The sequence below is a fragment of the Mauremys reevesii genome, linkage group 4, assembly GCF_016161935.1.
Source record: "Mauremys reevesii isolate NIE-2019 linkage group 4, ASM1616193v1, whole genome shotgun sequence".
Classification (NCBI taxonomy): Eukaryota; Metazoa; Chordata; order Testudines; family Geoemydidae; genus Mauremys; species Mauremys reevesii.
In genome coordinates this window covers 70932386-70958064 of record NC_052626.1, presented here as the reverse complement: position 1 = coordinate 70958064, position 25679 = coordinate 70932386, and the positions used below count along the sequence as shown (strand labels likewise).

Genomic DNA, 25679 nt, shown 5'->3' with positions numbered 1-25679 from the left:
GGTTACACAGCGTCTCCCAGCTCCATTGTCTAGCCCAGCTACAGGAGGCGGCATCTTGGGACAGACTGGGAGAAGCAGCCAGTTGGGCCCAGAACAGGAAATGTAACCCTGGTGGGAAGAGAGCAGTGACTGGTGCTGGGTGTCTGCCATGCCCCAAGTCGGCCGGCTGCCAGCTCTCCCAGCCCGCTTGCAGTGCTGTGTGCCTGGGGCATGCACGGAGCTGACCTCTTCAAAGCTACCTCCCCTGCCCCCAGTCTCAGGGCTGTGCTTGTTCCATGCACTGAACCGGCCTGGTGTCTGCCATGCTCCAAGCCTGAGTCAACTGCACCCTTGTTTCAGTGTTGTGCAGCTGGGCCATGCACCAAGCCTGAACTACTGGCCTGTGTGGCTAGTTGAGCTGGTAGGTTCGTTTCCAAAGGCCGAGGGGTTCAGTGATTGAGGTGTGGGTCTGCTGTATTGGACAGAGACCTGGCAGTAAGGTGTACATTTCTAACGCACGCGGCCCGCAGACCGCATGGTTGAGACCCCTGCACTCGAGCAATTTGCCAAGGGGCGTGGTAGAGTTTCTGTCACTGATAAATTTTAAATCAAGATTTGGGAAAAATAAATCAAAATGATGCTCTAGGAATTATTTGGGGTAAGTTCAGTGGCCTGTGTGACACAGGAGACTAGAAAATCAGTCTAAAAGATCACAGTGGCCCCTTTTGGCCTTGGAATCTATGAATCATCTTCCGCTTTGTCTGAGGTCACCTTCTGCATCCTCTTATCGCATCTGCAAAAAGGGGGTAGTGATGACGAGTATCTCCTAAGGGTGTGATGCCTCAGCCAGTACAAACTGCTGAGAAGCCACAGCAGAAGAGATTGAGTTCTTCTGCCTTCCAGCCCAGGGCATCTCCTGTAGGCTACAGCGTGTGCTGGGAGTCCCCCTCAACCAGCCATGGACAGGATCCTGCTGGCATTCCATGCCTAGCCCACAGTGTTTTAAAAACAGCTTGTGTTGGGAGGGGCTGTATCTCACAAATCCCTTGACCAAATGACTCCAGCTTTGTACCCTTGACCCTACCCTGTGCTCTCGGATGGCGTATCAGGTATCTAGCCAATCAGATTGTGAATGTGAATTTAAAGAAAAAGGGATCATTTGGTTTGGGAGAGAAATGCTGCTGCAACACAACAGTGCGGCTAAGTGCCACCCCATAATATTCTGTAGTTGATAACGTCAGTTGCCAGTTTCCTTCTGTTCCCTGGCAGCTGGAGGTTGCTAATGGATTCTTTCACAGCGAGGATGTTGTTGCTTCTTTTCTTTCCCGGGAAAGCATCGCTTGATTCTTTGATTTTATTTACTCAGTCCTCAAGCTTTGCTTAAGTGCTTTCGCTTAAAGTTACCCAGCGGCTTTTCTTCAAGCCCCTTCCAGGCTTTTGCTCATCGGTCTGTCTAGCCTTTCAGGGCAGAGCCGTACAGATCCAATACTCCTGGGACAAAGTCCAAGACCAGAAGATAGAAATAAACTTTATTCTGTGAATTTACTCAGCTGAATCTACAGCATCCAAATAACCAAACAGAGCAAAAGAGGAGCATTGAGCTCGGGAACTGGGGGGAGAGGGAAACACCACTATGTTTTTTATATTCATAAGTAAAGAGCAGAGGACTTTGATGGATGACCCTAAGTCAGTCAGAACTTAGGCCAGGTCTACACTATAAACGTCCACTGGTAGAACTATATCACTCAGGGCGGTGAAAAATCCACACCCCTCTGTGAGAGGCGGTAGCTATGGCAAGGGGAGAAGCTCTCCCGTCAATGTACCGCTGGCTACACCGGGAGTTCAGTCGGTACAACTGTGTTCACAGAGGGGTGTGGATTTTTCACGCAGTTGTACCGACTGAACTCCCGGTGTAGCCAGCGGTACGTTGACGGGAGAGCTTCTCCCCTTGCCATAGCTACCGCCTCTCAGAGAGGTGGATTAACTACACTGATGGGAGAAGCTCTCCTGTTGGCGTAGGAGTGTCTTTACTTAAGCATTACAGGGACGTAGCACCGCCGGTGCAGTATTTTAAGTGTAGACCTGCCCTAAGACAGGCAGATGCTGCGGTGACCCTGAGTGTGGCTCCTGGTGTCTGCTGGTTGGCCAGTTCATGTGTGTCTGGAGGATCCCAGAGTTACAGAGACAGGCATGGAAGAGGGTCGAGAAACTCCATTCAGCAGCATAATGCTGAGCAACTCAGTCTTGTTCCCCTCACCATTTTATTGCGAGTCTCGCAGCACTTGGTGTTTTTCTTACAGTCCCAGCTGCTGGAGTAGATAGATTTGAGGGAGCTCAGAGTATATTACAGATACATTTCCAGCCTTCATGTTAGTGTAGCAAAGACTGAAAACTGGAAATAAGAACACCCTGAAAGCTGGGAAGCCAAAAGGCAAAGAAAAATAACACAACATTTAAAAAGATATTTAAGCCAATCTCCTGATTGTGGGGGGCCTGACATAGTTTGTGAATGCTGGAGGCTGGCAAGACTGTGATTAGAATAGCAAAGTGTGACAGCTGTAATGTGTATATTACTGTGGCAAATTGCCAGCACTATTTTGATGGGTCTTGCGCTTTCTCTTCTTTGGGGGGGGGAGGCTTTCAGGGAACCATTTCTTGCTCCTGCAGCGGAATGTTAACTGCCTCACTAGTGTCCTAGAAGAGGGGAGTGGAGAGGGAGGGACCTGGGCCCACCCTCTACTCCAGGTCCCAGCCCAGGGGCCCTGAGGATAGTGGTGAACCACTTGAACTGACAGTTCCTTCCCCTGGGCTACTTCCCTCTCCTGCCCTTCAGCTTGTGGGGGGCTTCCTGCCACTTAATGAAAAGCCTGTCAGTGAACTTAGACGATATTTGACATACCGGCTCCCAAAGAAGGGGACGATCTTCCCAGTGAAAGAGGATGTGAAAGTAAAGATGGGCTCTCTGCCAGAAGATGTAATGTCATAAAATGTAACTTTCTCCCCTTCATAACCTAGGTAAACCCCAATGTTACTGAGGCTCTGATGTAGGCCCAGAGCAGTTTTAGGGGAGGTGAGGGCCCAGTACTCATTCCCTGTACTCTGCAAAGCCCAGATCCCCTCCTCTGGTGTACAGCTTATCGCTCCCTCACGTATCACAGACTCTTTGGCAATGCCCAAAACCCACTCATCTTTGTTCCCCACCTCCACTTCCCAGTAACAACTCCCTGAGGTGAAGCCCTTATAGCCCAGCACACAGGCAGCAGGGTGAAACCTCTTTGCTTTCTTAAAACATTCTGTGTATTCGGGCATCACACTCTTATTGGTGGACACGATGGAACAAGGATTTTCCAGGTCTGGATCCGGAGTGGCCTGCACTGCAAGAGGGAGAGAGACACACACAGGAGAAGAGTGTTAAGGTCTGACCTCACTGCAGAGTTAACCCAGGCACTTACACAGCTGCTAACTCTAATGCCCTTCCTGTCCAGATGCATAAACACCTCATCTGAGTTCAGGGGTGCTTTCCACCCAGCATAGGCAGAACTCCATGGGTGCTCCGGGGCTGACGCACCCACAGAAAATAAATAGTGGTGCTCAACACCCACAGGCAGGTCCTGCCAATTAGCTCCTCCCCCTCACCCCACAGCATCTCCCACCGGACAACAGGCCCCACCGATCAGCTCCTCCCCCTCCCTCCCAGCGCTTTTCTCCTGCCATGGATCTGTTGTTCAGAGGTGGGCAGGAGGTTCTGGGGGTGAGGGGGAGGAATGGGGGCAGGAAGAGGTGGGGGAGGGGGCAGAATACAGTGGGGCAGGAAGAGATGGGGCAGGGGTGGGGGGATTGGATGCAGTGGGGGTGCGGCCCAGGGTGGAGCAAGGGTCAAGTCAGTGCCTCTGTGCAGGCTAAACCACTCCAGTGATGACAGTCAGAGTCTAAGGCCAGAAGGGAACCAGGTCATCTAATCTGACCCCCGTATAGCAGAGGCCACCAACCCCACCCAGCACCCACCTAACCCAACCCCCAACATTAGCCCAAAGCGTGACAGCCTACAGCAGACTGGACTATTTATGTGCCGCAGGCAGAGAAGAGGAGACACTGAGGTACCAGTGCCCGAGGCCCCACAATGCAGGGAAATGATTCAGTGGGATACCCCCAAACAATCCTGGTACGTCACCCACATCCACATGCTGCAGAGGAAGGTGAAAACCCTCCCCCACAACGTCACTGCCAGTCTGACCTGAGGGAAAGTAGCCCTCCAGTGCCTTCCCACAATTCCCCTGTGAAAGACAGACCGGGTACCCCACGAATCACTGGGAAAGAAACACAGAATAGCTCAGCTTACGGTGGCACCATCAGCCATGAGATGTGCTCTGAGAAGTCCTAGAGACTCAGCAGCACCAGTGAGGACACAGTAAGTGAGGTCAGGCTCAGCAGCATGGCTCCTTGCACCCAGCCCTGGCTAACCTGGGTGCCGATCCCCAGGGTTCACTCTGCAGTGCAGACAGACCCTGCCAGGCAGAGCTCAGCCCTGGGGGAGGTGAGGACCATTTATCACGCTCCCCAGTAGCCCCGGGCTGGCTGAGGTGGATCCTGAGTGTCAGTCCTGGGGAGCTGCCTGTTAGCTGAAGCTGAGCTGGAAATTCCCCTTTGTTCCCGCCAGGCATCTAGGAGGTACTGTTGGGGGTGGGTGTGTGACAAACTGAGATTTTTTTTGGAATTTTTTTATGAAGCCAATATGTGCCTCAGTTTCCCTATATGCAGTGTTGTTACCTAGTGAGTGAAAAGGGAGTGTTTGCTCTCAGGGCAGGCTAAGCTGCCCATGTCGCTGTCTGGGGCCTGAGGTCCTCAGAAGACAATGGCAAATCCAATTGCCTGGACATAGAAAAATAGCAACCAGCACCCCGGAGAGCTATGGATTTCCCCGCCTCTGTGGCTGAGCTCCATCGCCCCAGCTCGGGAACAAAGGACTTGGGTGGGGGAGGGGTGAAGCAGAAGTTATGTGTTGGCTGCAGGAAGCAGTGGGGGCAGAGGAGCTGACTTCCTTGGGGGTGCTTAACCCAGGAGTGGCGCCAGGGTTTTTGGCGCCCTAGGCGGGGGTCCTGCCACAATCCCTGTCGTTGGTGGGGGGGTCCTTCCGTGCTCCCGGTCTTCAGGGCACTTCGGTGGCGGTTCGTGGAGCAAGTGAAGGACCCGCCGCAGAATTGCCACCAAGACCCGGGCGCGGAAGGACCCCCGCCGCAGTGCCACCCCCAAATCCTGGTGCGGTCGCCTAAATGGAAGCGCCAGCCCTGGCTTAACCCCCGCTCCGCCCCAGGCCCCACCCTCACTCCACCCCTTCCCCCACATCTCCACCATACCCCGCCTCTTCCTGCTCCTCTCCCTTGCCTCCCCTCCCACCACTGAACAGTTGATCGGGGTGGGTAGGAGGTGCTGGGAGGGAGCGGAAGGAGCTGATCGGTGGGGCTGCTGGTGGGTGGGAGGGGAGGAAAGGGAGGATCTGATCCATGCCAGTGGGTGCTGAGCACCCACTATTTTTTCCCGTGGGTGCTCTAGCTCCAGAGCAACTACAGAATCGGCGCCTATGTCGGGGGCACACCTGGGAGTCGGAGAAAGCAGATTAGATGGGGAGGGAGACAGAGCTAGAACAATGGGTTTGCACGGCAGGGCTGGGCACCGGCTACCCAGAAGGGATTATCCTGTAACCTTCATTTCTCTGTGCTAACCAAGGTCTCCCTGTGCTGTGGTGCAGAGATGTGGACTAAAACCCAGTTGCTTGACAGTGACAGCGGTGGCTGAATGTTGCTGCAGGTGCTTGCAGAGGTGTGTTGCTCCCTAAGATCACAGAAGTCTCCCTCAGGGGTCTGTCTCAGTTGGACGCACTGAACACAGCTCAGGTTGTGAGGCAGGAGGGCGGAAGGCCCAGAGGGCCAGCCTCAGGAGTCGGTGAAGCCAGGTGGCTTACCCTGCAGGAAGAGTGGGCTGATGTTGGGGGTCTGGCCCACTGAAGGGGCTCCTCCCAGAGACTGTTCCAAAGCTGAGGCTGTAGCACCAATCCTGTGGATCCGTGGCAGAGGGGATCGCTGTCTCCTCCCCCGATCCCTCTCCCTTGCTGGGGGTGCTTCACATCCAGCAATAGAACAGAGCAGGGGAGGCAGCAGACACCAGGCAGAGGAAGTTAACAGGGACACCAGCTTCAGCTTTTCATGCATTTCCATGCTGCCCTATTCCTCCCTCATCTCCTGGTGAAAAGTCCCCAGCCCGAGAGGACAGCACATGGGGTGAGAACTCCTCCGCCCACTCAGACCAGGAGAACCCTGCTGCAGAGACACCGGGCTCTCTGGTGCACTGGGAATTAGCCTTCTCGGTGGCACTAAATGTCCATACCACAGGGATGTGTAAAGTCCATCCAATGCACTACACTCAGTTTGGCGAGTGAGCATGGTCTAGAAGTTAGAAGCCAAGACTCCTGGGCTCTATTCCTCACTCTGCTACTGATCCATCCCCTGTTGCCCATTCCCAGCTTCTGGCAAACAGAGGCTAGGGACACTATCCCTGTCCACCCTGGCTAATAGCCATTGATGGACTTGTCCTCCATGAATTTATCTAGTTCTTTTTTGAACCCTGTTATAGTCTTGGCCTGCACAACATCCTCTGGCAAAGAGTTCCACAGGTTGACTGTGCCTTGTGTGAAAAAATACTTCCTTTTGTTTGTTTTAATCCTGCTGCCGATTAACTTCCTTTGGTGACTCCTAGTTCTTGTGTTATGAGAAGGAGTAAAGAACACTTCCTTATTTACCTTCTCCACACCAGTCATGATTTTATAGCCCTCTATCATATCCCCTCTTAGTCGTCTCTTTTCCATGCTGAAAAGTCCCAATCTCATTAATCTCTCCTCATATGGTAGCTGTTCCATACCCGTCATCGCTTTTGTTGCCCTTTTCTGAACTTTTTTCAATACATCTTTTTTGAGATGGGCAACCACATCTGCACGCAGTATTCAAGATGTAGGTGTACCATGGATTTATACAGAGGCAACATGATATTTTCTGTCTTATTATCTGTCCCTTTCCTAATGAGTCCCAACAGAGGGAGCAGGGATCTGAAATGGGATCTACTTCTCAAGGAGTGCCCTAACCTCTGGGCTGCAGGATTTTCTGATGCGGGGTGCCCAGTTGCTCTCCTGGGGGAGAGGTTCCACGGGGGATAATCAATAATTCATTGGGCCGGAGGCAGAGAGAAATCACGAGAACGTCTCTGTAGCCAGGTGGTTAGAGCACGCCCTTGGGAGGTGGGAGACCCAGAAGCCTGTCCCTCTGCTCAATTATTTATACGCAGTGGATCAGATTCAAAAGGGGCAACGAAGAAGCCTATATCAGACCCCTGTTGGAATCCCTTCCTCCCCTCTGGGGAACAGGGAATTTGAACTGGGGGGCTCCCACATCCCAGGTCTGTTCCCTAATTACAGAGCTGTACGTTATAAGGGAGCTTCTCTTTCCCTAGTCCAGGCCTGCACAACTTGTAAAGCAGCGAGGGCCATATTACTCCAAAGAAAACAGCTGAGGGCCGAACCCCCCCACCCCTGCTGACCCCCCCCCAGCACCACCAAGCCCCCCCAAAACACAACACCCGTCCAGTGCTACCCAGCCTCCCTGAAATACTCCCCCCCCCGCCCCAGCACCGCCCACCCTGCGAAAACAAAACCTCCTTCCCCAGCGCTGCCCCACCGAAACAGTGGTATTGAACCTTGGTAATATGTTTTAGCGGGCCCCTAAGGTAGTATAATTAAGGTAAAAGAAAAATGTCTTTTTGCTAGAAGTAGAATAAGATCTTCCCCCCACTTTGTAATCAATTGCCCTGTTGAATGAACGAGATGTGAATGAGGAAGGCGTGGAAGGCAGCCAGGGGCAGCGGCAGCCAGGCCCCAGCACGCCAAGCGCGTGCTTGGGGCGACATGCCGCGGACCCTCTGCAGGCATGTCTGTGGGAGGTCCACCGGAGCTGCGGGACCAGCGACCGGCAGAGCAGCCCCCGCAGCGTGCCGCCGTGCTTGGGGCGGCGAAATGGCTAGAGCCGCCCCTGAAGGCAGCACCTCCAGACAGCTGCAATCCTTGGAGAGGGGCTGGGAGCCAGACCAGATCAGTAGAACAGGTCAGCCACTGACTCCTCGCTCGCCTCCTCAGCCCCCCCCACCCAGGCTCGCCTACCCATCCCCCGCCACTGCCCGCCCGCCTCCTCAGCCTCCTATCCCCGGCTCACCTCCTCACCCCGCCACTGTCTGCCTCTTCAGCCCCCTTCCTCACCCACCACTTGCCTACTCACCCACCACGGGCGCACAGCGAGCCCACGCGGGCCGCATGCGGCCCCCGGGCCCAGTGGTGAGCTGGAGCCGGTCCGCACTGGTTTGCAGGAACTGGTTGTTAAATTTAGAAGCCGTTTTAGAACCGGTTGTTCGAGGACAACCGGTTCTATATGGGCTTTATTTAACAAAAGCTCCGGCACTCCGCCCCGTCCCCCTCCTCCCCTGAATGCTCCGCCCCCTTCTCCTCCCCCTCCCCTGCTTCCTGCGAATCAGATGTTCGCGGGAAGCCTGAAACAAGCAGCAGGCATGCAGGTAAGCTGGGGCACGGGGGGAAGGGAGGTGCGGCCGGCTCAGTGGCTCCCTCCAGCCCAGCTCCTGGTCCCGGCCGAGCGGCTCCCTCCAGCCTGGCACCTCCGGCCGAGCGCCCCCAGCCCCAGCCCGGTCCGGCTCCAACCCCGTGGCTCCCTCCGGCTCGGCTCCTGGGCCCAGCTGAGCATCCCTAGCCCCGTCCTGTCCCGGCCCCAACCGAGCACCCCCAGCTTCAGCCCCGCGACTCCAGCCCGGCCCCTGCGGCGTCGATGCTGGTCCCAGCCCCGCGGCTCCAGCCCGGCCCAGCCCCTGCAGCGCCGGTGCTGGTCCCGGCCCCCGTGGCTCCGGTGCTGGTCCCGGCCCGGGCCCCGCGGCTCCGCTGCTGGTGCTTGTCCTGGCCAAGTGGCTCCAGGCAGTGCGGTAAGGGGGCAGGGAGCAGGGAAGGGGTGTTGGAAGAGGGAAGGGGAGTTTGGAGGGTTGTGGGGGGGGGGGTGGATAGGGGTGGGGCAGTCAGAGGGCAGGGAATAGGGGGATTGAATGGGGGCAAGAGTCCTGGGGGGCAGTCAGAAAGGAGCAGAGGGTGGATGGGGTGGGGGGGCAGTTAGGGGCAGGGATTCCAGGAGCGGTCAGGGGACAGGGAGAAGGGGTGGCTGGATGGGGCAGGGGTCCTCGGGGGCAATCAGGAATGAGAGGAGGGGTTGGATGGGGCGGCAGAGGGCAGTCAGGGGACAGGGAAGGGGGGTGGATGGGGCAGGGGTCCGGCGGAGGCAGCCACAACCCCCTCGTGGGGTGAGGAGGAGGGAACCTGTTGTTAATATTTTGGCAGCTCATCACTGCCCAGGCCACATGTTGTGCAGGCCTGCTCTAGGGCCTGGTTCTTTTGGGTAAGTTCACATATAGGGCCTGAGCCAGTAAGTGTGCTCAGAGCAGGCATCTCAGACTGGGGCCCTGTAGACGAGTTAGGAGGAGGAACACCTTTCTTTCCCCAGTTCATGTATCTCTCTGGGGCTTATGTTTCTGGACAGCTAGACTGGAACTGCAGTGCACATGCACAGAGGCAGAAACATAGGTGCCTAGGTACATTTACCGCAAAAACAGAGGTGATGAGTGATTTTAGGCACCTACAAGCTTTGGTTGCAGCTGAGCAGGGGGCTTTGTGAATCCCAGTGGGGTCTGATTCTGGGATTCAGGTGCCTAAAATGTCAGGTAGACCCCCAAGTGCTTTTGTGAATCTAGCCCTCACCCTTTCTCTCTGCCTTTGGGCTCAGAGGTCAGTTCAGAGGGCTGGGTCTCCAGAGAAAGGAAGGACTGGAACAGGTGATTTCATGTTCTCTTGACTCTGGTGACATTCCTACCGTTAATTAATGTAACCGTGCTTGAGAGAGAAGCTTTGGAGCTTACTGAGAGCTCCTCTTCAGGTATGTCACTCAAAAGTTTATCTCTCCCCAACAGGAGTTGGTCCAATAAAAGATATGACCTCTCCCATCCTGTCTAATATCCTGTGACAGCAGCACTGGATGGAACCGTGCTGTAATTCTGAGATACAGCCCAAAGGAAAAGACTGTAGAATGAGAAGCAGATTGGAATAGGGAGACCTTTCCAGCGAGACCAAACTAAAGTAAAATCACCATCCAAAATATATTATCTTGCACCTCTCCATCGCCTGCCTTCCTCCAGGGATCTCTAAGCACCGGGCAGCATTCACTAATTAGCACAACAAGGTAGGGTAGTCATTATTTCCCCCTTTTGAAAGATGGAGGAACTTGAGGTACAGACTCTGGGATTTTCAAAAGGGCTGAGGCCATGTGGTGGCCAACTCCCATTGATGGTCAGAGAGTGAGAGAGATGGGTGCCTAAATCCCTTAGGTCCCTTAGAAAATCCCAGCCATGGAGGTTCAATTTAACATTTTCTAAAACATCTGGTAACTGTGTGTCTCTGAAATTCTGAGTGGCCAATTTTGACACCCAGGGTTGGGTCTGGGACAATCCAAGTGGAGGCCTGGAGAACTGGCATCAGCCCTGAGCCCTCCCCATCCCAGCAACAAAGACGTCTAGCTGGGATGAGCTGAGAACTAATAGGCCAGAGTCCATCTCCTTCCACAGTCACAGGCACATCTTGATGTTCCATCACCGTAGCATGAACCCTGATAACTGTTAAGTTACCTTTGAATTTCTTCACAGCCTCCCGCAGACAAACATTTCTTTGGGAAGAGACGCCGACTCTCTCTCTCAGGTCCTCTGGCACGGCCACTGGTTTCTCGAACTTCACCTTCTCACACCTAGAGGGGAAAAACCCCCCAAGCATTCTCTAAATCTTTTCTTTCTTTTGTGAGAATGAGCTACCAGAGCCTGCTCTCACTTGGGCTCGTTGTGAGCCTCTAACTCCCACTGGTGAGTTAAATGCCCTCCTCACTGGAGTATTTAAATGCCTAGATCCTCAAATGGGAGTTAAAGAGAGTAAGGGGTCCACAAGCTGCCCCTCAGAGAGAAGGGCATAATCTCGAGGGAAAGGATGCTCCAGTGGTTAAGGGGTTGTTGTAGGATTCTGGAAACCTACATTCCACTCCCTGCTCTGCCACAGCCTCCGTGCGTGACCTTGGGCAAGTCACTTAAGGCCTGATTTTTAACAGTGCATCCTGGGATTTTCAAAAGCACCTAATCAAGCTAGGCTCCCAACTGCCACTGATTGCAATGAGGTGCCTAACTCATTTAGTTGCTTTGGAAAATTCCACCAAGTGGCTAGCTACATGCCAGGTGTCTAAATACCCTGCAAAATCTGACCCCGGAAGCCCAATCCCCTTCCAACATCATGAAGCATAAGGGGGAGTGGGAAGGAGCTACATACCTGCTCCAGGTGCTTTTGATGTCCTAGAAGAGAGAAAGAGAGGGGAGGGGGGAAAAAAAAAGAGCTCAGTCCCACGAGCCACAAACTGGCGATTGTTCCTGCTCTGGACAGGACTCACTTGGCCATCCCTAGTTGAGCTCAAGATGCAGTTTTATGTAGTTGCATCTTTAAAAGTCCATTCACATACTTCGATGGACTTGGACTGCTAAGCATGCACCATGATTGTGGGTTTTCTCCTTCTAAATTCTATTTTGCCTGTGTCAATGGCACTTGCTCAAACAGACTAATCAGACACATGAATCCTGGACTTCCACATGCAACTGCTGTGTCCAGAGCGTTTGCCTTTCTCCATGTATGCAATTCTAGTCAGCAATTCTGGAAACTGGATTCATTCCCATTTCTTAATAGGCCCTGCAAAGAACTTCGCTTTCCTAATCTCCCACTTCCTAGAAACTGGACTTGTGCCTTTTACTGCTTCCAGATCATTAGGGCCCTTCATTTTCCATTTTTATTTTAGTTAAACACTGATAAAATTCCAGGAAAAATTACAACAACAAAAACAGATGAAAATCAGTGCAAAAAACTATTAATTTTTCTAGGAAAATATCAGGGTTTATTTTGGTGGATGGAAAGACAGGGGAAAAAAGCATTCAGTAGATTAATGCTTTGAATTCCGTTCATCACTGTGGTTTGCTGCAGAACTAAAACAGAACTCAAAAAACAATGGCCCTCTGAGTTTAAGAAAACAATAGATCTCTAATCCCCAAATAAAACTTCATTTGAACCAACAGGTTACTAGTGTAGTCTTAGAACTATTAGCCTATAAATATTCACATTTGATAATTGGGCCACACCATCTGCAGCGCATACACTCAACTTCATCCTTGGCTCCTGTTTTTGTTTCTTTAACTCTTTTGAATACTTCCTTGTGTTCTGAAACGTATTCTGCTACAGATTTTCATTTTCTTCCCATTTTAGTGCGTTAAATCTTTAACCCATTGTCTGGTAACAGTTTGAAATGTGTTCATGGTGGGCTTGAGATTCATCAGTACGTCTAGATGCACACGCACTTCAGAGCTTGTGTGCCTGCCTGTTGGTTTATTGTGTGTATCTTCTAGAACAATATGTTCTTACTTCAGCAGGCAGCTTTGCATATACCGACGGACTAATGTATTGTTGTAATACAGAGATCTCATGCAATGTATTGTACTTTCCTAAAAAAACAAGTTATTTTTTATATATTTGAATGATACACAAGGAGGATGAAAATCAGAAAACCCTGAATAATACTTTTTGTAAAACCCAGGAATTTGTTGGTAAAAATCAGTTTAAACTGAAAACAAAGGGGCTTATATATGATGTATCAAAAAGGCCTAAGACGTCTGGCATTAAAACAGCAAAATGGTTTCCACACTGGAAATATTAGAAATGTCAAATGTTGTTTTCCCTCGTTTTGCTAAAGGACACGCTGACAGTCTCTATTGTGGAGTGGAAGCTCTCCAAGAAGTTAGTAAACCAAGTTAATCACTCAGACTCTCTCCCTTCCCTAGGCAGGGATCTGGGTGTCTCTAACTGTCTCACCTGCAGGAATTGGCTTGTTGGCTGCTGACATTTCTCTTCTATCTCACTGATCAAGTCACTGAGACGGGAAATCTCCTTAGACAGTTTGGTGACATTTTCATCCTGTAGCTTCACTATTTCCTTGTACAACTCTTCCAGCCGGGCCAGCAGGAGTCGCTCTTGTTCCTCCAGGAATTGCCGCAGTTGCGCCAATGCAGACACAATCTTCCACCTCTCAGATTCTATCTTTCCCTGTAACGAAGGGACAAACAGGGAAAGGACAGGTCAGGGACTAGGGTTGCCAGATGTCCAGTTTTTGAAAGGGGAACCTGGCAGTGTCCAGTGTCAGCACTGCTGACTGAACACTAGAAGTCTGGTTCCCCGCAGTAACTGGCTTCCAACACCAGGGGCTGGGAAGAGCAGCAGCTGCTGCTGGGAGCCTGGAGGAGCACTCAGGGATGGCTCTGGGGGGAGAGAAGTATGGGCAGGTTCCCCATCCTTCTCCAATCACCCCTCTACCCCTGGAGCATGGCTCTCGCTCCCCTGCCCTGCCCCAGTCACCTACACACTCCTAGAGCCCCGCTCAGCTGGCAGGGGGAGGAAGCTGGAGAGAACAGCAAGCGACAGTGAGAGGGTGAAAGAGAAGTGGGAGGAGAGGCCTCAAGGGAAAGGGGCGGAGCATAAGACAGGGCAGGTTCCGGCGTCCGGTTTTCACAAATGAGAAAGTTGGACAGCCTATCAGGGACATGGGGAGCGTCTTAGAGCCCTCTTTTCATATTACCCTACTACGAACATACGGATGAGATTTCACGAGAACATGCCTGATAGTCTCAGCTGGCCTGAATCAATAACATGTTCCAAAGCGCCTTGGTGATTTACGCGTTCAATTCCCATTTTCAAAGTTACTTTTGGTGCTTAGGAGCCTAAGCTTCTTTGAAAGTGACTTTTGAAAACAGAACTTAGGGTAAATTTTCAGAAACTGAAAAATCATTTAGGAGCTGAAACCCATTTAAAAAAATGTATAAGGAGCTGCTTTTAAAAGGTATTTAGGTGTCTTAAGAGGCATATAAGCCCTGAGAGGGATTTTCAGTATCACTTAGGTGCCTAAGTCCCCTTAACTACAGAGGATTTTAGATGCTACTTAGTTGCTTTTGAAAATCTCACTAGGCCTCTCTCTGCATTTTAAGCTCCTAAATACCTGTGAGAATCTGGCCCTTAACAACTTGCAAAATTGTAAGCTGTAGGCTCCAAAATCACTTAGGCACTTTTGAAAATGTCACCCAATCTCTCTAAAATAATGAGTCTTCAGGTCAGGGTGGCTTAGTATATTCTGCTGATCATCTAGAGTCTTCCAATAGCAGAAAGGTTGGAAGGGGGGGGTCTGACTCCGTATCAGGAATACATTGGCAGAGAGCTGCGGAGACGACTGAAGGAAAGTTCTGCTGGTTATCCACACAAAACGACAGGTACAACATATACTGTGCAAAATGCTTTTTCTCCAGCTCTTACATGTTTCCATCTGGCATTTTGTACATTACATCATCCCAGAGGAAGCCAGTCATGTCTGGTGGTTATAGATGGAGATTCAGGGGGAGGATTTCTGAGATACAAAACAGCCACTGGGAACCTAAGTCCTATTGACAGTCAATGTGAATTAGGCACCTAATCACCATACGTGCCTTTGAAAACAATCTCCCCTCAAATCACTGTTTGTAGCTGGATGTGTGGGGAATAAGATCAGTGCTTCGAGTTGAAATGGAAGCCAGTGGAGGAATCAGACCAGAGGGATTATATACATAGACAAACATGATCACACCCTGTAAGGGTATGTGGAGAAGAGGTAAAGTATTTGAGGTTATCTGGGCGTTATCCAATACATCATAGCTAACCCTGAATTAACTTCAACCGTGCTCCTAGTTAGCACCTTTTATCTCAGTTTATCTGGACAAGGTGAACCCTACACACCACACTAGGGTCAAATTAAATTGGGTTTACAATGTTCGCATGTCAGGGGTTTACACCAGTATAAAGACATTAGATTAAAAAGTGATTTGAGGTACAGCTGTACTACACAAATGTTATCATGGTGTGTCGAGTATGTACAGTATATGCCCCTGCTAACATGGGCATAAATAGCAGTATCAGAGGGGTAGTCAGTTAGTCTGGATCTGTAAAAAGCGACGAAGAGTCCTGTGGCACCTTGTTGCTTTTTATAAACAGCAGTGTAGATTAGGGTGACCAGATGTCCTGATTTTATAGGAACAGTCCTGATATTTGGGGCTTTTTCTTATATGGACTCCTATTGCCCCCCACCCCCGGTCCTGATTTTTCATACTTGCTATCTGGTCAGCTTAGTGTAGATGGCGAGGCGTGGCTTAAGCAAGTAGAGTCACGATATGCCTGAACCCTCTGGGTATAAACCCTACGGACATGGCTCTATACGCCCCCGAGCAGGGCCTCCCCCATCTACACTGCTAAAAATAGCAGCGTAGTGTCCTACTGCCTGCCCACCGCAGGTAAAAACTCCAGCAATGGGGAAAGGCTCCAGCAGCTCTGCTGCCTCCCCGTGCTGGAGCCTTTCATTCGCCCGTGTAGCGACACACCACAGAGTGGACACAGCCTGCTTTTCACTGTGCTGTGTAGCTACAAATACCCCGCAGGTCACTCCCCCCCGCCCCCAGAGCTGTGCCGTGTAGATGTAGCCAAATCAGGCCAGTGCTGTTTATAGCCCTGGTTTGACACTCTCCCCACACAGAGAGAAATATCAACCCTGACTGATATAACTGCTGGACCATCACAATAGGCACCTACCAGATATTCCTGGCTTTGCATCTCTCCATCCTGTTTCCACTCCAGAAGTTCTTCTCTCTCTTGCTTCAGGGTCTTCAGTCGGGTTTGAATTTGTTCCTGATGCAAGAAAAACAATGTTTGGGAGGGTCAGGGGAGTCCGTCCTCACAGATACATTTATGTACATTGCATGTCCCTCTCAGGCTGTCCCACAGATGGTGCTCCTGGCAACGTCACAATTGCCTCTTGAGAGGCGGGAGATTCCGGTTCCAATCCCTTCTCCTCAGCAGGCAGAGGGAGAACTTGAACCAGGGCCTCCCGCCAACCAGGTGAGCACCCTTCCCCCAGGCTAACCATTATGAAGAAGATATGTTGCCTCCTCCCCAGATGATTTGTGTGGAGTGACACAAGTGCAGAACTCCATCGTGCAAGAAACAGTTTAGATGCCTAAGACGCTTGACTCCAGGAGAGGGGATTACAGAGACCAGCGCATTCCTACACCAAACTCTGAGGGGGCGGGGCTTAGGACACACCCCTCTCAGCAGCATCTCCCATTGTAATCCTGTCAATTACAGGCCAGTAAGCCTAAGGGCTTGTCGTAAGTACAGCGCTGCAGTTGTACATCTGCACCGCTGCAGCGCATGCAGAGGAGACGCTCTATGCCGATGGGAGAGAGCTCTCCCGTCGGCATAATAAACCCACCTCCATGAGCGGCAGAAGCTAAGGGTGGCGGGAGAAGCTCTCCTGCTGACATAGCACTGTACACATGAATGCTCATGTCACTCAGGGAGGTGAAATATTCACAACTCTGAACGACTGTAAGTTTTGGCGACATAGGCTGCATTGCAGACAAAGCCTAATTTCAGTACCAGGCAAATTGGTTGAAACTATAATAAAGAACAAAATTGTCAGACACAGATGAACATGATTTGTTGGGGGAAGAATCAACACAGCTCTTGTAAAGGAAAATCATGCCTCACCAATCTATTAGAATTCTGAGCGTGTCAACAAGGATGATGCACTGGATATAGTGTACTTAGACTTTCAGAAAGCCTTTGACAAGGTCCCACACTAAAGTCTCTTAAGGAAACTAAACAGTCATGGGATAAGCGATAACCTTATCTCATGGATCAGTAACCGGCTAAAATACAGGAAACAAAGGATAGGAATAAATGGTCAGTTTTCACAATGGAGCGAGGTAAATACCAGGATCCCCCAAGGATCTATACTGGGATCAGTGCTATTTAACATATTCACAAATGATCAGGAATGGGGGTAAACAGTGAGGTGGCAAAGTCTGCAGATAATACAAAATTACTCAAGGTAGTTGAGTCAAAGCACACTACAAAAAGTTACATAGGGATTTCACAAAAATGGGTGACCGGGCAACAAAATGGCAGCTGAATTTCACTGTTGATAATGCAAAGTAATTCACATTGGAAATCACCATCCCAACTATAGATATAAAGTGATGTGGTCTAAAGGAGCTCTTACCACTCATGAAAGAGATTTTCGACTCATCTCTGAAAACATCTGTTCATAAAAGCTAACAGGCTTTTAAGAACCATTAGGAAAGTGATGGATAATAACAGACAATATCATAACGCCACTATATAAATCCATGGTACATCTTGAATATGTCATGCAATTCTATTGGCCCCATTTCAAACAAGATAGATTTGAATAGGAAAACGTACAGCGAAAGGAACAAAAATCATTAGGGGTATGGAACAGCCTCCATATGAGGAGAGATTAAAAAGATGGAGAGTTCAGCTTGGAAAACAGACAATTGGGATGAGGATGTGATAAAGGTCTATAAAATCATGGATGGTGTAGAGAAACTGAATGGGGAAGTTTATTTACCCCTTCACAGAACAGGAACCAGGGGAAATGATCAGGTAGCAGGTTTAAAAACAAACAAAAGGAAGTATGTCATGCAACACACGATCAATCCATGGAACACATTGCCAGGGATGTTGTGAAGGCCAAAAGTATAAGTGGGTTTAAGAATTAGATGAGTTCATGGAGGACAGGTCCATCAATGGCTATTAGCCAAGATGCTCAGAGATGCAACCCCATGCTCCAGAGATCCCTAAACCTCTGACTGCCAGATACTGGGACTTGATGACAATGGATGGATCATTCGATAATTGCCCTGTTCTCTTCATTCCCTCTGAAGCACCTGGCATTGGCCACTGTCGGAAAACAGGATACTGGGCTAGATGGACCTTTGGTCTGACCCAGTGCAGCCGTTCTTACGTCCTTAGTGATTTTCTAGGTGCCTAAAAGTTAGGCATTGCAATGCTGAGCAGCAAAACACCCAAGTCCCTTTGGGGATTCAGGACTAAATCTCCTTTGAAAACGAGACTTTGGCTCTAAAGTCAGTTGGTGCTTTTGAAAATGTGCTCCGAGGATCTTCTTCTGTAATTCACCAGAGGTGCAGTGTTGCAGAGCCACACAGAGGATCTAAAAGCACAGCTCCCATCCATTTCAACAGAATCTGGGCCTCTCAGCCCTGCATTACTTCTATGCTGTATGTGTCATGCTGTCAGGGAACAGAGAGGCCTTGGGGGCCCCAGACCTGATGTAGAGGCTTAGGGACTTTGTCCAGACGGCCCTTTGCCTCCAGCGAATCCCCCAAGTGCTACAGGGCAATGGGTTGAAGTCGTATCCATTTTGCAGCAGCGTAGGATAGGGTGTTGTGCTCCCATGCAATGAGAGGGAACAGTAAATGAAGAGATCTGGATGTCACAGAATGAAAGCTGAGCAACTTACAGGGAAGGACATTTTGGTAAGAGTTGTTTAAAACACTTTTTAAAAAAATGTATATTAAACTCCAGGGCCTAATGGGAGAAAGGGACTCGGTTAAAAATCCAACACACTCACAAGGTTCATAAATATTGTGCTCGAGTGTTTGGCATGGGGGAAAGGGTTTGTTCTCACTTCCGAGGTGCTCCGGTACTGAGACTCAATGTGGTCCTGGGAATCAGACTTTTCTTCCTTTAATCTTACTGTGGCATTAATACAGTCCACTTTGTCCTTAAAGCGAGAGTGGCAGACAGCACAGCGGATTCTGCCCCGAGTGGATTGCTCCGTCCAACAGGCGTTTTAAGGTTCCAATCCACTTGGGCTTCATGGGCCCTAGAATGTTGCATCGAGTTTATGGTTCAAATAGATGCATAAACCCAAAGCAAAACTCTAAAGCATGCGTGGGCAGGACGTGAATCACTGGCTCAGGGAGGCTAGACCCCAGTTCAGCCCCTTCTGTCTGAGGCCTGGCCCCCCCCTTACCAACCCCACCAGAGCCCACCCACCGTGACAGCCGGCCCCTCTGCCCCAGAGCACCAGGCGGGCAGGCAGCACAGCTCTCAGCGTCCCCAGCCCCAGGAGCGCCAGGCCAGCCCCCCGCTAATCCCAGCCCGGCCCGGGGGAAGAGATGCAGCACATTGGCGGGATGCAGGAGGGGGCCTGGGAGAGGAGATTGGGCAGGCCCTGACTCCCCACTCTGCTTCAGGAGCAGCAAAGTGACCAGCATTCAGCAAGCCAGGGAAAACAAGAGTTCATCATCCTGTTTTTCCCTTGAGGAAAAAGTTAATCAGATTAACCATAATTTTTTAAGCAGAAATCTTTCAGTGCATCTTATGCATCAGAAAGTAGCAGTAAACAAACCCATTGAGAGCGCTGCTGACAATGCGTTACTTTACTGCTGCTTCCAGGAAGCAGCCAGCGGTCATCAGATATGAAGTGCTCAAGCCGGGCACTGCCAAGCACCAGCTCTGTTAAAACTCAGCCGTGCTGAGCGGTTTATAATGTGATTGTAAAGCCCTGCCTGACAGGAGCGGTGAGAGGCTGTGTGGTCTAGTGGCTAGAGAACTAGGATGGGTATTGAGAGGCCAGGGTTTAATTCCTGGTTCTGCTACTGAGCAGTTTTGTGAGCTTGGTCAAGTCACTGCCCCTTCAGTGCCTCTCTGTCCCTCCCAGTCCTTTGTCTTTGTCTGTGAGGGTGCCCACAGATCAGGCCCCGCAGGTGAGAGAGGCAGGAGAACACCTGTCTTCACCCAGCTCATGGGTTGGCAGGAAATAGGCAGCCAGATAGATGCCTCTAGAGGGAGGCAGCTGTGCACATGCCCAGAGGTAGTAACACAGGTACTGAGAGAACTTGGACCCTGAATACACAGGCACTGAGTGAGTTTGGGCTCCTACAGGGCTTGGCAGTAGCTCTGGGGATTGCAGTGGAGCCATTTAGGTGCCTAAACCCCAGCTGTATGCACCTCACTCTGGAGTTTAGGCACTTAAGTACCTTTGTGAATCCCCAGCCTTTGCCTCCCTGTACCTCGGCTCCCCCTCTTGCACTTTGTCCACCTTGACTGGTTAGACCAGTGGTCCCCAAACTGTGGAGCGGGCCCCCCTAGGGGAGTGTGGTGGAATGTTCGGGGGGCCATGGGGGGGACCAGGCCAGGCCCCACAGGGGGCAGGGGAGTGCCAGCCACACATAGGTGCAGGTAGTAGGGGTGCAAGGGGTGCTGCAGCACCCCCAGCTTTTGCGTCAGGCGTCCTGGCTGCTGGCCTGGGGGGCTGCTCAGTTGCGGGGGGCCAGGCAGCTACGCTACCGGCCTGGGGGCCTGCTCGGCGGCATTACCGCTGTCCACATCCCCCCTGCCCTCCCGGAGCCACGGCTCTGCTCCGGGCCCCAGCTCTTGGGGGCGGTGAGGGGGCGTGGACAGGAGTCAGAGGGGTGTAGCTCAGCACCCCCACCCCAAAAACTGTCCCAGCGCCACTGCAGCCACATCTGCTGTGGCCTGGGTTCTGCTTCCAGCCCCACTCCCACTCCCAGCCCCATGCCCAGCTGTTGGCCTACCTTGTGCTCCCGGGCAGCCTCCTCTATGGGGACCACCATGTGAGCGCGGTGAGCCTGGGACTCCCTGCAGATCACACAGATGAGAACTTGGTCCTGGTTACAGAAGAGTTTGAAAGGCTCCTGGTGCGCGTTGCACAAATATCCTCCTGCTGCTGCTGCTGCTGGGACACTCAGCTGCTTGGCTATTTCTACAAAGTTCCCCAGTTGTCTGTTCGGCCTCAGGGTCCCCTGGGGAAAGGTCTCTCTGCACTGAGGACAGGAGATGTCTGTGTCTGATCCCTCCCAGCACTGGGCGATGCAGGCTCGGCAGAAATTGTGCCCACAGTCTATAATCACTGGATCCGTGAAAAAACTCAGACAGATGGAGCAAGTAGCTTCATCTCGGAGGTTCTTGAAAGGATTCCCTGCTGCAGCCATGGCTCCCTGCATACAGTGTAACAGGATAAGTTTCGTTTCCTGCCAGGCCCAGCAAGCAGTCTTGTAAAGCAGATTGCCCAGCTGGGAGCCTATCACACTCTCCGGCGGGAAATTAAAAACAAAAGAAACAAAAACCATCACCACACACAACACACCACAAGCCACCAGGGATTTCCCTACACCCCCTCCCCCCTCAGGGGGTGTATACACCCCTTCTGAATTCCCCCCCCCCCCACCAACTTCCCAGTTTTGTGAACTAGTTACATGCAGTGTTGCCAATTTGGTGATTGTTTGGAAATTTGAATTGAAATTGAGACATTAATACACACTTTAGAAGCGTATAAAGTGTCTGATAAAATATGTGTATTTGAAAAAGTGTAATAGATTTGAAAAGTATGAACATAGACTAGCTTCCTTTTACAGCTGTTGTTTTTTATGACAATGTCAGTGCATTCATTTCGGTGATGTTGGCCAACCTAATACTTTCAAATGATGATTTGTAAGCAAAGTCTCAATAAGCTCTCCCTGACAGCTAGTGATGAGCTAGGGGCTGTGGGGAAAAGGCTTCAGGACCAGATTGTATTTACATTCACACTTAATCTACCTAGGTATCCAACAAACAGAGCTGTGTTTCCCAAGTGATAGATATTGGCTGGGGTTGGGTTACAAATCACTTGAATGCAAGGGGGTAATGAAATGTTATTCTTATTGTATGAGTAAAGGGCAGTAGAACTGTACTTAGCCTGTACTGATTTAGGGCATCAAGAGAGAGGGAGGGGACAGGTGTTTTGCTTGATGGTCTGCCTGAGTCACAGGTACTATTTGACTTGCCCCTCTCCACTGTTTAAAGACAGAGCTGATTAGGTTTCATAGAGAGTCTTTTGTTTTGTTAAGTGACCACTGCAGCTGAAATCACTGATAATCAGGTCTAAGTGCTTAGACCTGCTGTGGGACAGTGTTTCTGTGGAAGAGACGGCCCAGCCTGCACTAGCTGCAAGGTTCCCCCACTGAAAGCTCAGCTGACATCACTGAGAGCTGGTGGAACCTCAAGGGACCAACTCACAGAGGTCACAGTGGCAGGTGGTAGCAGAAGGTGATGGTGCAGGGCCATTGGCAACAGAGCGATGGAGTGAATGGTGGCAGAATGAACAACAGTGGCCAGAGTGAACATTGAGCAGCTGGAGGAACGAGCAAGGTGCTTTCTTGCTCCCCACCTGGGAGATGAACTCATTTGAAAGCACCTCTGAACTCCGAGTCTCCACTGACCAAGGACAACACCGGTGAGTGTTAATGAAGCTGTTAAGAATGCTGGAGACACAACACAGTTTATGCGAACAAACATGGCTGTGACATCATACTTTCTTTTAAGCAAGAAATACCACACATTACAAACTGGAGGCCAATGTTAAGTGCATTGTCACTTGTTCATCCTGAAGTTGAACACTGGTTCCGAACAAGAAACTCAACCGATTGACTAGAAACGTGATGCAACAGTGAAAGATTCAACAGTTGAAAAAGTGAAGAACTCTCTCACCACATTAAAAAAATTGTATGCATGGCTGATGAATGCACCGATGCAAATGGGCATCAAGTATTAAGTCATTGTGTACGTTATCTTGATGTAGTGGTAGGCCAGTAGATGCATTTCTAGATGTTCAAGTTATAGAAGACACATCGGCTGCTTGGGTGACAACCCACATCTTGGAATTGTTAAATGCTTGTCAACTGGACCCCAAACAGATGGCTGCTTGTGCATTTGATAGAGCTGCAAACTTCTCTGGAAAACATGGTGGAGTACAAGCTTTGCTCAGAGAAAAGTGTAACCCTAATCTCTCTTATACACACTGCAGAGGGCATCTACTCCAATTAGCACTAGTACGAGCTGCAGACTCATCAAAAGACATTTAAAAAGCTATAAATTTAATGTCTTAATTATATTTTTTTTCAGCAAGAGTCCAAAAAGACTGACTATTTTGGAAAATATAGCAGATACACTGGGACTGAAGTTCAAATTAGTCCAACCTGGGAAAACCTCACGGCTTTCTCATGGGAGACAGGGGCGGCTCTACGTTTTTGGCCGCCCCAAGCAGTCATGCGCGGGAGGTGCCCCGGAGCCGCGGGAGCAGCGGATCTCCCGCGGGCATGACTGCAGAGAGACCGCTAGTCCCGCGTGGCTCGGCTGGACCTCCCGCGGCTGCGGACGGTTCGCGGGTCCGGCGGCTCCGCTTGAGCTGCCGCAGTGATGCCTGCGGGTGCTCCAGCCGAGCCACGGGACGAGCGCCCCCTCCGCAGTCATGCCTGCGGCAGGTCCAGTCGTCCCGGAACTCCGGTCGACCTCCCGCAGGCATGACTGCGGCAGGTCTGCCAGCCTAGCCTGCCGCCCCCCCCCCCCCCGGCTACAGGGGACGGGCCGCTCCTCGGCTCCCAGCGGCAGGATCAGCTGGGGCCCCAGCCTTTTGCCGCCCCCTAGATTTTGCCGCCCTAGGCACCAGCTTGTTTTGCTGGTGCCTAGAGCCGCCCCTGATGGGAGATCCTTGGCTGTTGTCTTGAAATTACTCAAGACGTTATTACTGGCTTTGGAAAGTATCTACCAAGATGGGATGGATCTAAGTAGGGAGGCTTTTGCTACTACGTTCTCTCGTAAGTCTACTGTTGAAACCACTTGGGCAGGGGTGAAAGTAACTTAAAGGACGTGCTGGTAGTCCGGAGTCCTTGGGAGGGGGCAGGGCCTCAACTAGAAGAGGCGGGGCCTTTAAATCCCCAGGCGCTTTAAATCAGGATTTAAAGGGCCTGGGGCTGGGGCTGTGGTAGCAGCAGCTGGGAGCCCCGGGCCCTTTAAATCACCCCTGGAACTACCAGCTGCAGAGGCGGCTGGGAGCCCTGGGGTGATTTAAAGAGCCTGAGGCTCCATCTGCTGCTACCGCAGCAGAGTCCCAGGCCCTTTAAATCACCATTGGAGGAGGTCCTGGCCTCTGGCAGAGCTTTAAAGGGTCTGGGGCTCCGCTGCAGGTGCAGCAGCCAGGAGCCCCTGGCCCTTTAAATCACCGCCAGAGCTCCACCTCTGCTACCCCAGGGCTCCGGCAGGCTCCGGGGAGGATTTAAAGGGCCCAGGGCAGTAGCGGCTACCGCATCCCTGGACTCTTTAAATCATCCCCGGAGCCTGCCACAGCCCCGGACCCTTTAAATAGCCACCGGAGCCCTGCTGCCGCTACCCCAGGGCTCCGGGGACAATTTAAAGGGCCCAGGGCGGTAGCTGTGGCAGGCGCCCTGGGCCCTTTAAATCACTGACTGAGCCCTGCCGCTGCTTCCCCAGGGCTCTAGCAGTGGAGCTCCGGCGGTGATTTAAAGGGCCGGGGCTCCAGCCGCTGCTGGGAGTTCCAGGCCCTTTAAATTGCCACCAGGGGAAGCTGATCCACCCCGGTATGGTGCACGGCTCTGGGGCGTACTGGCTTACTTTCACCTCTGCACTTGGGTCATTAAACAATGGCATCCAGGCATCTGCTACAACAGTAGTAGATCTTTGTCCAGCAATAGAAGCTACGTTTGGATCAATCAGAGAGCTAGCCACTGCAAAAGTACTGGAAGACACAAAAACTTCAGTCCAGAAGTTGACTAATTTATATTGAATCCTTAAGTGAAGAGGACAAGAAGTGTTTGTTAAGACAACTGAAAAAGTACACGGACTTGATTCTTAAAAATCCACAACAGCCACTTCTACTCAAACTCTATGTAGCTTTTACAGATCCCTGTCCTATAAAACACCGACAGTTGAGTGGAGTGAGGCACTACCAGCAATGGGGCTGCCATGTGCTCAGGACAGAATAGAGAATTTGAACACAGTGTGGAATATCATACGACAAATGAATGAAGATTTGACTTCAACTTCTTTTTTATCATCACTAGTGGCTCGACCCGATCTTTGTGCTGTTTCCTGGGATGAAAGACGTAGGAATTCATTTCTTGCTACTCCCAGTCACAACAGCTACAGTTGAGGGTTCTTTTTCCTCATTGAATAGAATTTTGTGTTCTGAAAGAAGTCGCCTTCTGCCTGATCTTGTGAATGAACTAATGAGCAAATCAATTGAAGGAATGGAAGGACCGGACACATGAGAAGATGAAAGCATTGCATTCAAGAAGTTCATTAACAGAGTTGTGCAAAATTATAACAAGAAACCAGTAAGGATGTAGATGTCGTGCTCCATAGAAGGCTTGAGTAGCCAACTTTAATTTGTGTGATGAATTTAAAACGAGTCAAATCTAATAAAATGGTCATGAAACATTTTTCAGTTTTTAATATGGTGCCATACAGCCCCTCACCCCATATCAGCATTGACTCCTGCCCCCGTAAATTCGAATACCCCCCCCCAATTTCAATTCCTGGGGAAAACACTGGAAGCCACACACCACACACTCCAGAGAAGCCCCCAAACAAGCAACATGCTACTTAAAGAAATGAAGCAATTACATACACAAAGAAGCCAACAGAGGCTTGCTGGGAGCAGGCTTGGCAGCTTTCTTTTTCTACACCACAGAATAAACCCAGGCTCAGATTCAGGTTTAAGGCCAAGACCCTTTCTGTACCTTTGTAAAGCTCTTTAGATGCTGACGGCACCTACCATACGCAGTCG

At 50.9% G+C, this 25679-nt stretch overlaps 1 protein-coding gene across 1 annotated transcript; it reads right to left on the bottom strand.

Annotated features, from left to right (window-relative positions):
• Window positions 1-1922: 1922 nt before the first annotated feature.
• On the bottom strand, window positions 1923-21139 carry LOC120404703 (zinc finger protein RFP-like). The gene is made up of 6 exons (XM_039537628.1): window positions 20635-21139; window positions 15800-15895; window positions 13010-13240; window positions 11429-11451; window positions 10747-10862; window positions 1923-3353 (listed from the first exon to the last, which is right to left on the bottom strand). Exons 1-6 carry the CDS (start codon window positions 21061-21063, stop codon window positions 2809-2811), a joined length of 1440 nt encoding a protein of 479 aa, XP_039393562.1. The 5' UTR covers window positions 21064-21139; the 3' UTR covers window positions 1923-2808.
• Between the last annotated feature and the right edge of the window lie 4540 nt (window positions 21140-25679).

What these genes read in the sequence shown, in the direction of transcription:
- LOC120404703 (XM_039537628.1), bottom strand. Translation starts at nt 21,063, where the DNA reads ATGCAGGGAGCCATGGCTGCAGCAGGGAATCCTTTCAAGAACCTCCGA. An exon ending in CAACAAGCCAATTCCTGCAG is followed by an intron (nt 11,452 to 13,009) that starts GTGAGACAGTTA and finishes TCTCTCTTCTAG; the next exon opens with GACATCAAAAGCACCTGGAG. An exon ending in GGCTGTGAAGAAATTCAAAG is followed by an intron (nt 3,354 to 10,746) that starts GTAACTTAACAG and finishes TCCCTCTTGCAG; the next exon opens with TGCAGGCCACTCCGGATCCA.